At 42.8% G+C, this 12,588-nt stretch overlaps 1 protein-coding gene across 8 annotated transcripts in view; it reads right to left on the reverse strand.

The window, feature by feature from the left end:
• The window catches only part of BACH2 (BACH transcriptional regulator 2), a 195,984-nt gene that overhangs the window by 41,282 nt on the left and 142,114 nt on the right, over positions 1 to 12,588 (reverse strand). For all 8 annotated transcript variants that reach the window (XM_075747705.1, XM_075747709.1, XM_075747711.1 and 5 more), the window contains one exon: positions 9,606 to 9,860. In XM_075747705.1, coding sequence (XP_075603820.1) covers positions 9,606 to 9,848 — 243 coding nt within the window. In that variant the 5' untranslated portion in view covers positions 9,849 to 9,860. The remainder of the gene's footprint in view (positions 1 to 9,605; positions 9,861 to 12,588) is intronic.

Below are 12,588 nucleotides of genomic sequence, written 5' to 3' on the forward strand. Positions count from 1 at the left end.
CTCTGTGGAAGAGATCAAGTCTTGCTAGCTACCTACTCATCTATTGTTTGGGATAAATGGGATGCCCAAAAGCTACAATAACACAGAAAAAAGTTTTTACATCTTGCTCTAAGTATCAAGATTATTTTGTTTTAATTAAGATTTTCCTTCTGAACCTGGGTCTGAAACAGTTCTGTCACTTACGCAAAAATTCCTAATTAAGCATCCTCAAAGTGCCCCAGTCTCCTGGTAAAGGATTGGAAGTCTGTAGCAATTCACAGACTCTTTCTGATCTGCTCCATGCCTCCAAGTATACTTTCCTCTTGGATGTAGTAGTCTCAGCAGCTGTTATCGATGGCAGTGCACAGGACCTCAGGGGTGATGCAGGACGAACAGGCATTGAGCAGCTCCATCCTACCCTGATTGTCTTGAGAAATGCTGCAACTAGTCTGAAAATCCCCTCAATGCCTCCTGCATGCTTAAAAGATACAGAGGGAAGAAAATGAGACTGAAACTCTGGCTGAGGAGTGATAAGCTGGAAGCTCTGGGTTCAGTTACACAGGCTGCTCTGGGACCAGCAGCTGTGCCAGCTGTGGGTCAGTCTGTTCACCTCCATGTGAGGTAATGTGAACCCAAGCATTTAGAGAGAGGCAAACATAGCTGAGTGGTTCACACAAGGTGATTTAATCATCACTGACCTGATGCACAGGCCTACGCTGCAATTCCCATCTGATGCATCAGCTTCCACCCCAGCATTCAGAGAGGTGATGACAGTCTTTTATTTGTTCACAAGAGACCTCAAAAATCTACTGCTGAAGGTTTTATGTTACCATTATTTAATTTCAGAGCTGATACCTCTCAATTCCAGCTGTTTGGTGACACCTTGTTTATATATTGGTTTTACTGAAAGTGCTGGTACCGTGATTCTCTGCTGTTCTCAGCCCAGCTATGGCTATTTTAACTGCAGACCCCCAGCTAGCAGCAGTCCTTGGGTCATGGCAAGAAATTCCCAGTGCCATTTCAATTACAAATTAACCTTCTCTTCTCCACAGTGCCTTCTAAAGCCTCTATCACTGACTCTTAAGCGACCCAAAAGATGTATCGTGCAAACTTTAAGCAAAAAAAGCAACAACAAAAAAAATCCCCAAATACAAAACAAAAATTAAAGAAAGAAAAGATTTTAACTATTTTTGTGTGCGGGAAACAGACAGTTACACTTAACGGCACATTTTATTGCCCTCCGCTCTTACAAGGTCAGATTAAGCAAAGTGAAGGACAGAAAGGTTTATTAACAATCTGACCTATGTGATCTTAGGATCTTAAATTCCACTCAACTACATCTGTACCGAGCACCAAACTTCTTCAAGGGGTGTCTAAAGCTCATCCCTCTCCAAGGCCATTTGCCTTACAGTTATGAAACAATGTGCAGTCATACACATCAGTGAGCAGTTTGTCGCTAAAAACACATGCTAAAAACAATTTTTCAATTGATTTTGACCTGGCTTCAAAACAACTGCCAGTGGTTCTCATGATATCTTTACCCAGTAAATTAAAACATGCTTCCTACAGATATGCCTGATACTTTCTTTTCATTTAAGTCTTTAAACAACCACCCAACCCTCCTCCCAAGGTCTTTCAGAGAAATTAAATTCCATTTTTAAAACAAACCAAGCCTGGGCTAGATGGATCTGAAATTTGACCAAATACAGCTGCTCCTATTTATTTATTTTATTAAAGTAAATAAAGTGCCCAAGGACACAGCTTTCAGTAGTGTTAGACTGCACTGGGACTCGGAGGTGTTTGCTGGCGGTCTCCCATCAAAGCGGGACAGATGAAAATTCAGTGCTGCACGAAAGTCCTGGAATAAACCAGCCATTTCTCTCTTCAGAGCTTGCATCAAACATGTAACAGAAAGTTTGTCCACTTGTTTCTCTAAAAAACCCTACAGCCTGCCCGTAAAATTCACTAAGAGCATCCCATTCCCAAATCCTAGTATGATTCAATTGCCTTCTGCTCACCTAAAACCCGTATTTCACTTCCAAATTGAACCATACTTCCTAGCCTTAATGTTTGTTGACTGCTGCAATGCATCATTTGAATACATGCCATATTCCACCCCATAACATGCTCAATTTCACTGGTAGCTGAGAAAAACAGTCAGTCTGACATTATGCACCAGGGAATCCTTGTCAGAAAATGCTGTACGGAGATAAAACCTTATCTTCTTTGGGTCTTAGGAACGCTAACGAAACAAAGCATGGTACTGGGATCAGAAAGTACCTTACAGGTTGTGGTGTCTGATGTGGTGAAGCTGAAGGGTGTCTTATCTGGGCCTTATCTGTCTGTTTATTCAAAAGGCAAATGCTCAGTCTGTATTTCTGGACTCTTAAAAAAGCAGATACTTAGTTTGCTGGCATTAAAGAAATTCAAAGCTTTTTTAGAGGGAGAACAAGCAAAGGTGGAGGAGGAATAGAGGAGATCTTTCACTCTGCAGGTCCGGAGTGCTCACAGCATTGAGGTGCAGTCATGGCTCAGCCACCTAATTTTCATTCATGCCCACATCTGTATTTGAATACAGAAAAAATCTCCCCAAAACAATCAAATTAAAACATCAAAACATGATACACCTCCTGTTACACATGCTTATTGCTTCTGCTCATGCCCTTAGCATAATCTACCTCTACGACTTACTCTTCAGGACATCTTTTACATTTTAGATTATGTTTGTCATGTTTCAGCGAGAAAGTTTCCACACTGCAAACTGCCTTTTCAATAGCGAGTGCAATCACAGTCAATCAGCCCGATTTAGCACTAGCGGCAAGCAGGAGTCTAACAAAGCCAGCGAAATTGAGTCCACTTATCACGGTGGTGAATTTCATTCTGCGCATTCATCTCGATATCCCCTTTGACAGTATTTTTTTATATGCTTACTCGAATAAATAAATAGTACAACTGCCAAAGGGAGGGTAAAGGAGTTATTGCAAGATTTTCTCCCCTTAACACGCATGTATGCATGGCTTTTGTTTTGCTTTTTTAAGCCTAGCTCTCCCCACAACACAACAGAGATGTGTTTCACTTTTGTCCACTGGAAAAGATCAGAGAAGAATTATCAATAGTGAGATAGCCCTCATCAGAAAATAATGGAAGTTACACCATGTGGAATGAAAAGTATGTGGCTAGTTTCCTCATCATATTTGAGGCATGAAAAATCAGGCAGTGCCGGAAGCTTTTGCAGTTGGACATGGATGGAATTTCATATCACATCTTGATGGTCTCACTTACGGTTTATCGTTCATCTGCTAGAAACAAAATATGTCATTTGTACTTTGTACTGTGCTACATACGTAATGCACCTAAAACAAATGTGCATTTCTGTCTCACGGTATCTCCTGAATTACTATCATGTTATGTAAGACCTCAAAAAGTACCCGAACGCTCAGTTTTACTCTCACGACAGACCTGCAGCCTCCAGTCATCCTTCTTTGCGGTCAGTGTCAGCACTGTCAATCAGCATGAAAAATAACACATTCCCTAGGAGGAATTTAGGAAACCAAAGACCCAACTTCCATCCATATGGACTCACCGAAGCAGCACTGCTGAGGTGAGGTTGAAGCATAAATGAATTTGAAGCCTGACTTTATTTGAAGCGTGATGGATACAACCTCTTGCCACTACAAAAAGCTTTGCAGACAAAGGGGGTGGTGGCTTTCAGGAAGGCTTTCAGGTCACTGCTGCCTCCTGAGCCAAAGCAGAATTAATTCTGGCCAGTGCTGTGAGGAACATCAACAGCTGATACAGTCGTGTAAAAAGAAAACTACTAATGCTTCCCATTCTCTAAGAACTAACCTTAGCTACTCCTGCTACATCTCCGGGGTACCAAAGAAAAAGGGTCTTTCGTTGTTCCCTACTGCGTAATAACATCCCTCCAGCTGGGAAACAAACTTCCAGCCAGGCATTTTCTTCTTGCCCTCTTGCTCCTCTTTCCCATATTTATCACCTCTTCCACTCCAAGTGCCTATGCAGAGTGCTCCCAGCTCAGTTACTGCACTCCTTAAAGACATTATATTCATACATATACACACACTACACAGAAAGGAACGAGACAAAGTAATAGAATATCTTTTATTTCTAGAGAGATAAAAAGGAATAGTAATCGCCTTTAGCCAGCAGGGTATGTAATAGTTGACCTCCTGCATCCTGCCTTTGATTTTCTCCTCATTGCAATCATCTTTCGTTGGCTAATTCCCAGCATTTTTCCCTCAGGCTGGCGGGTTGGCATGGATGGTTAGCAGCTGCCAGTATTTCTCCTCCCTGTCAGCTACGAGCTATACTAATGTTAGATGCCTGGCTCAGTCCCACCCAGGGTGCCGCATGCCTTCGCTTTCCAACATACTCAGCTTTTGCCAGCCTTGAACCTGAACCGAGCTCCCGTCCCGCCTTTCTCCTTGCGAAGATTAACCGGGTGAGGGAGTTAAACCACGTCAACCAAAGAAGCAGATGACAGATTTCACAGGGCTAGACCTCATGGGCAAATGGCAGGTTTCGCAGCAGCCATCCGGGAGCAGTAAAGCAGTAAGAACGCAGAGAAATTCAGCCCGTGGTGTGTGCTAACATCTACTTCGAACATCATTCTCTTAATAGCAAAGAAAAGAACTGTGTGGGTAAACAAACAAAAAAGCTGCCCAAGCAAATCCCACCCCCCTCTTCCTAAAAGAGATGCTGCTTCCCTTTGCCCCTTGGAAGATTTGTAAGCCACAGCCAATTCTGTTTAATCCTTTTGGAAGGCAACGTTTCCAGCAGATAGTTCACTGTACTGAGAAAAGTCACCAGTAGCTACTCTTTGAAATCAATTCAAGAAATTTGAGGGTTACAGGTAAAACTAACCAGTCTATTTGAGAAGCAAGTTGGTTTTGTAACATACAGTATTAGACCAGTGCTACAGGAAGCTAGGTCTACTGCTTCAGATGACCTGCATTTAACTTCACCAGACAGAAAGGTGCTTTCATGGCTGGAATGACCATGTGAAATTATTTTTAAATGTGCACCCCAAAGTCAAAACAACCCAAGCAAGGTCAGGAATCTCATTTGTAAGCTGTAGGACTCTCATGCAACTGAGAGCTTTCACCATTTCAGTGCAGCCTCAGCTTTCAGAAAACCAGGTGAATGAGGTGTTTGCACAGACAATGCTCCTCTGTCCAGCGCCCAACTTTCAGCTTGCCCATACAGACTCGCTGTGCACTTCTATTAGCAAAGCCAGGCAGGTAATAATAGCGAATAAAAAGCCTATTCGATGAAGCACTGGCTCCTTCTCAAGTAGAGTACCACTACAGCATGAATGACTCAATCATCTACTCGAGAGCTATTACTTGCAGCGATGAAGCAATGTTAATTGGATAATGGCCTGCTGCCAGCTAATATTGGCATGACCTACAATACCTCTGGCTGACAGCCGTGTCTCTCTCTCTATCACACCTTTTTTTGTAATCTGGATGGGAAGTGGAAACCATTAAAAAAGCCTCATAAGTGCCATTTAACTTCTTATCATGAATTAAAAGCTTAATTAAGTGCCTTGTTATAGGAAGGAAGACCAGTTTTCGTGATTAAATAAAACAAAACAACAGTTAGGGGTATGGAGTGAATGAGTAACTTTACAGCTTAAAACTTGCTCTTGGAAAATACTAATTTTGGGTTGCATTTAAAAGCAGCTGCTAGAGGAAAACTGCACAATTGCTGAAAAATACCCTGAGTGAAAAGCAGGTGAGGTTCTTGTTGTTTACCAAAACCTGCAAACGAAGAGAAAAGCATCGCAGTGAAGAACTAACTGGGTCCTTTTTTATTAGCTGTAGGCAGCTGACACACTCCATTCCTCTAACTCTGCTCTGAGGGCTGAGGACACAACACAGCCGCATCTGAGCTCTTGTATTACGTGGCTGTTTTTCCAAGCACTTATCTACGCACTAAAATACATTGCTTTAACAAAAGGTGTAGTATAAAATCAAATTACCGAGGCTAGTACAAAAGGGTTTACAGAACACTCTTAAATCAGTGCAGAATTAGCTCCATACTGACTTAGTTGAAGTTGATGAGGAAAACGTTTGTACTGTGGCACATTAAGTCACACTTGAACTGACCTGAAATGTCTAACGCAAGGTTTTGCAGTGGTTTAAAACCCTCTAAGATCAACTAGTCTCAATTCTGTGTGTGCACAATGTCTCCCTACTGAAATGACTGGCATATCATAAAGACTGCTCTCACTTGTAATTGGATATAAACAAGAAATAATGTAAAAAACATCTGTTCACTGTTTAGCTAGACAACAGTTAACAATGTCTGGATGCCAGATTAACAAACAGACCCCAACAGGCTATGAAGAAAAAAGTCTGCAATTCAGACTTCAGAGGCAGATTTACTGCTTTGAATAATCAAAAATAAGATCTTTTATTTTGATGTTAAGCTCCCTCATACCAACATTACATGAGTGTAAAAGCTTTATATATAAAGCTTTATCCAGCTCCAATATCAAACCTTTGAGAAATAATAGTAATACTACTCATGCCCTTTCTCCACAATCACATACTTTAGCAGTTTTCAAACCATGCCAGAATTTAAAATGCAATGCTTGCATGGTTGACTTAAAAATATCTTTGTTAATTTAGGAGCGATCGTCACCTTTGGAAAAGTTTTGAACTGTGAAGACTATATTTAAAAATGATTTTCAATCCCTGGTTTTCTAAAATAATGATATGCCAACATAAATTGTCTCTAAGCCTGAAAAAAGTATTGGTTCAGGACATTAACTTTCAACTTTTGTTTGAAATTTTTTCACTGGAGGTATAACCCTCTACATGACAAATGAAGTCAGTTTTCACAGATACCTTTAGAAATAACTCATGGTCTGCCAGAGTGCTGCAGACCACAGACTGAAAACAATAGTCTTGGGAAGAGCCATTAGCTTATGAACTGAAGAAGACCCTGCTAACTTCTTTTAATGCAATATAACTAGGATGTTTTTTCCCCTGCTCTATCAGTTCTTAAAAACCAGGAGTGTTTCAGTTCCTTTTGTTGGGAGCTCCGACACTGTTCTTTGTTGGACACACAGGCACCTACCAAAGCACCCAGCACTCTGAAGCAGAGTAACGCCAGAAACAGAGACACGCACCTTACCCAAGGAGTAACTGAGAAATAATGAAGTGCATCAGGCAGCTGTCGTCACCCCAAGTGACTAGCATTTGTGAGGAAATTATTTATCTGACCATCTCACATATAGCTATTCAAATCAAGTAGCCACCAAGCAAATTAGATTCAATGCAGTTAACAGCAATTAATTTGCTCGTGGAAAATATCAGTACAAGTAAGCATCGGTAGCTGTAGGTATCTTGTTTAATAGGCTAAGAGAGTTCTTTTCCAGGATGAGAAAGTTAAAGCCCTGGAGCTCTGCAACTAATAGAAGCACGTGGCAAAGTAACAGTGGTAGTCTTAGGTGAAGTGTGACAATTTCAGAGAACTGGAGAAAACCCTAAGAACTAGATTCACTGCTTCTGCAAATCCATGGACTTCACCGGACCTGTAACAGCAGCCAGTGTAATCCTAAGTCACTAAAAATTTTTGATCTTTCATTGACACATATCTAAAATGTAAAATTCCAACAGTTCATTTATCCAAAGCGGATTCACTTAAACAGAAATCAATTATGATTGGACTGGAGGAATTTTTTTTACGTAATATCTCACATGAAACACATAGAAAGATAAACCTTTGTGTTTTAAATCTTTAGTGTCATAGGAACATAGGGCTGGGTCACCAAGTGCAGACATTATGATCCACCGCCCTGTTCCTCCCACTGGCCTGCGGCTCAGCACCTCACTGCTGCTGTGATTCAAAATCTGCTAATTCCCAATCTACTTTTACTAAAAGCCAGTTGAAACCAATCAATGCTTGTGTCAACACTGTCTTTTAGTATTAAAGAGAAACTCCTCCTCTCAGCTGCTTCATCTCCTCTGCCTACACAGAGCTGTAGCATGTCGCAGTTGTCATGCCAGCAGTATGAACCTACCATGGTCTGGTCTTCTCCTCCTTTAGGCCAGGCTCCTTCTTCTGAACATCTCAGTCACTCTTGTATATGCTTATTTGAATTTCAATTATTTTTCTTTAGTTAACAGGACCCGAATCATACACGGAGGTCTCACCAAGGCTTCGTATAAGAGCACTGATACTCTCCTGCCTCTTTGTACCTGCGCACCCTTGGGCACGTTTTGTCACCTCTCTGGTCGTGCCCTTGCTTTGGGGTGTGAAAGCTATGCGACACTGACTGAGACTTGATTATTCCACTGGAAATTATTAGTGGACACTGCAGAATCACAGTGCGCATCCTAGCACGTCCTCTGCGATATCTCTAAACTCCTATGCAAAATGTCTGGGTTGAAATTTCTTCATGAGTAATATTCAGTGTCAAGACTCATGAAGTCACACCCGGTGACCTACTTCTTCTAATGCTCTCCAATTTGTGCCGTGACAACATCACGCTGCTGCTGAAGTCTCTGGAGAGCCAAACCAGAGGGGGAAAAATGGTGTGTGACGCTTCAGAACCTGTCACCATTTAAAACCACACTGTGCTTCTTCATGGGCGTTAAGCAAATGATGGTGAAAAACCCTCTGTATGCCAGAGTGCCTTCCCACTGAGCGCCTGCCGCCTGTGCCCTGGGTACATCGCCACCCTTCTCGTGCCACCTGTCCCAGTCGGAGACGCTGAGCAGGCAGTGCCGAGGTGGTGGGTGATGGCAGCACCACCCAGCAGACACACATCTCCCCTCCGTGGGCAGTGAAGCCACCGGTGTGCCCTACGGTGGCTGTGCTGTCATGGCCATACGGCTGTGAGGAAATTACAGTGGGGGTGGAAGCCAGCCAGTGAGATTTTGTGGTAAAATAAAGTAAACTTTCCAGTGAGGTATGTATTTTCTAGGTCCCTTGGCTTCCTGCTGTGGGAGCCATGCCGCATGAGAAAAACCCTGCTTTTTGACAGACTGTGTTCATGGTTTCTCGGTGGAAAGCACATGGCCTGAAGCAGTTAAATCCCAAACTTGTCATGAGGGGAGGCAAGAGGAGGCAAGGCTGAATGAGGTGCAAGAGAGGGGAAAAAGGAGGACGAGGATATGAGCTGCCAGAGAGGGGTGGACAGCAATAAGCCTCCCAACAATGTGAAAGCTCAAATGATTTTTCAACAATAACCTGCCATCTAGCAGCCATATCAGCCCTTTCAAATTTCCTGTCTGGAAAAGCAGAAGAATATCAGGGTCTTGATAATGCCCTGAATGAAGATATGGTAATTAAGCGTTTGGGTACGGCGCTCTCAGTGGTGTTGAGAAAGGTGGGCTGAAGCATCTTAAAAGTTTTGCTGCCATAACCGTTAGGAGTTACCGCCAGTGAGGAAGGCTGGTGTGAACATGTCCATCCTTCAGCGATTCGAAACCCACCCAAACACAAAAAACACGTCCAGAGTTGTGCCGGGGCAGGCACTGACACCTGCAGCACGCTCCCCCTGACCACCTTAAGGGACCATGGAGGTCTTCCTTGCCACGCGGGATGGAGGGAGCTCGTGTTTACAGCAGGGGCATGTCGACATACTGTACCTCTTCCGGCAGGCTGACCACCAGGTCATTTTCCGTCTGCCCGACCAAGGCCTGCAAGAAGTACTCGCTGCAGGCAGCCAGCACAGCCCGGTGGGCGCGGAACTCCTTCCCCTCCACGATCAGCGTCACGTCACAGAGAATGTCCTGCTTCCGCTGGTCATTTAAGCAGAGGAGAATATTGGTACAGTGCACTGTTGACTCATACACATACATGGGGGAGTCAGTCTTCTCATCCACAGACATGCCGTTCACACCCTGCAGGGGAGAAGGGAGGAAGAAAACACAAACAAGGTGGTGAGAAGCAGCGCAGCTGCTGGGCAAACGTGGTGCTGCGGGGTGCTGCCCAATTTCTGGGTACCCTGGGATCATAGCCAAACAGTCCATTAAATCTTAAATCCGAATAGTTTGCTTGGGAAAAGTATGGGGAAGGGCGTTCATTGCCACCGGCTTTCACTGTGCCACGCTTCAATTACCTAAACCCCCCTAACTTCCCCCTGCAAAACCAAAATAGAGTTTAGATGGACTGCAAAGTGCTTTCCTTCAACCACCTACTATGCATCTATGATTTTTGATTTAGTAGAGGCAGTAACATGGGGACATGGGGAATTTTAGAAGATTTTAGCAAAAAATGCAAGAGCGACTGTTGGGTCTTTTAGCTGAAAAAAGGGCTTTGTGCTTGCTTCTGTTATTTTCAGATTAAGGGAAAATCCCCTCAAAACCCCAGCCTATTCTCCAACGGACAGGCAGCACTGCGTGTTTACACTGAAGACCTCGGCTGAAGTGAAAGGCAAGGTGGAACTGTACCTGATGAAGACAAGCCACTAACTACAGCAACCTCATTTTTCAATCATAATTAGAGGGATTAAAAATTAAGGGAGAGAGAAAGATGTTTAGCAGCTTCAGAAGAAATTCGCTTCCATGTATGGCTAAAGCAACATGCCTTCACTGGCAGTTTAATGTCATTTACAGAAAAAAACAATTTCTGAATTCCAGACCCACAGATCCAAGAAAATCCCCCAACCCCTGCAGAGCTCCGGCCCCAGGCGTCAGAGCAGCACATGGGTGCTGGGGCCACTCCTGCCTGCAGATAATTCACTCCCTCCTGACAGCAGAGGTTAGAAGGATGTAAGACACCTGCTACAACTTTCTGAGTAGGAAGTTCTCCGCCTGCTGTCCTGCAATTTCTGACACACGTAGAACTGGCAATGCCTCTGAATATGGGGCCTGGACTTGCAATGGTGATGGTGGTGGGGATCAGCTTCCCCCCAGCACCGCATGAATCCCCTTTGCGCTTCAACACATTGAAGTAATTCTTCTACCCAAAACTTTCTGCCCAGCACCAGCCTGAATTCTCTTTGCATTATTTTCCCATTTCAATTTCTCTGAGTAGAAAAGTGTAAAAGCCTGTGCTGTGTCTGAACAAACTGTGTACCCCAAAACAAACTGAACACACTAGGGTTTACATGGGAAAAAGTAGTCATATGTATTATTCTATCTGCTGCTGAAAGTCATGCAAATGCACAAACTTCATGTATTTTAAGGAATTATTTTTCCTTATTGCGAACAACAACTGCCTGCTGAGAGGTAAGATTCAGAGGCATACAGGGCTAAGAGCAACACACGTCAGTATTTTGGTATAATACTGCTGCACTGCAAATATCTGGCCTCTGTAGCAAGCAGAAGAAAAATTCCTCCTCCGCTACTTTTTAATCTGGACCTTTGCAGCATTTTTCCTTTGCCAGTACAATACACAGGTAAACACGTAGACACAACATGACTTCAAACTATTTCTCTTGCCATGCGTTCAAACCAGGGTACCATTTTCCTACAGTGTCATTCGAAAGACACTAATAATCTACACAAAAATGGACTTAAGAGGACCTGCTGTTACTTATACAAGTACTTGTAAGTACTTAGTAGACTTTTCAGAGATAACTCCATCTTCCCACCTTTACAGGAGTATTTTTAAGCTAGTGGCTATGATGACTCTTTTTTACAAAGTAGGTGTTTTTGCCAACGTTAAAAACTATAATATTACTGGAATTCTTAATGGGATGCTTACAGTTTCTCTTTTACCGGTATTTTCGGTATTCACTGCTGACTCATGCTATGCTTCTGAGTACCCAGCTTGAAAAGCCTACATGAACAGAAAAAACCCAACAAACCAACCCAGTATTCATTAGCCCTTCACCACTTCATATCTAGAGAGAAGATACAATTTTGCTGATCAATCTGCATGCAGGTAAGGGAGGGAGACACTGTGGGGGTTTTTTACGCTACCAGTTGGATTTCTTTATCAGGAGAAAATTCGTTCTTTTTTTTTCCCCTAAATTGAGACTAATGAGAAGAATTGACAGCAATCATTTTATTAACACTATGGTAAGGTAAAAGGGAAAATGATACTTGGCTCATCCCACTCAGCTTTCTGTGTAACTGAACTCTGATGCTAACGATAGCGTTATAATGATGTTCTAAGTGGTCACTCTTGCGTGCCATGAAATGCAAGAGTTTACAAGAACAATCTAGTGGGAAAACCTGAGAGTTGCAAATGACAATGCAAAGGGGAAAGCGTTCATTTTTTTCTTTTTTTTTTCCAGGCACGTCTTATGCCTGTAATGTCTCAGATGATGAAAAAATGTACAAGAAACCTGAAACCTGGCAGGTAATGAACAGAACATCAATTATATTTTCAGTGCCTTTAAAAAAAACCCAAAAAACACTGTTTGCCTGAAATTGCAATCCTTTTTTACAGTAATAGTGCAATTTGTGTGAATCAAACCCTGAATTACTTGGTTACTAATTAGTAATTTCCCACTTTTTAACTACAGCTCTCATAGAGTGTATTTTTTTTTTTAAATCATTGCATGCCCTGTGAAGTGCTGAAAATACCACGGTGTATTTCCCCGCTGGCAAACGAGCCTGCCTTCTATGCTAGGAAACCTGACCGATGCCGTACTGAAATGCTGGGGCTGTAAATCGCACC

Source organism: Balearica regulorum, chromosome 3 (genome assembly GCF_011004875.1).
Source record: "Balearica regulorum gibbericeps isolate bBalReg1 chromosome 3, bBalReg1.pri, whole genome shotgun sequence".
NCBI lineage: Eukaryota > Metazoa > Chordata > Aves > Gruiformes > Gruidae > Balearica > Balearica regulorum.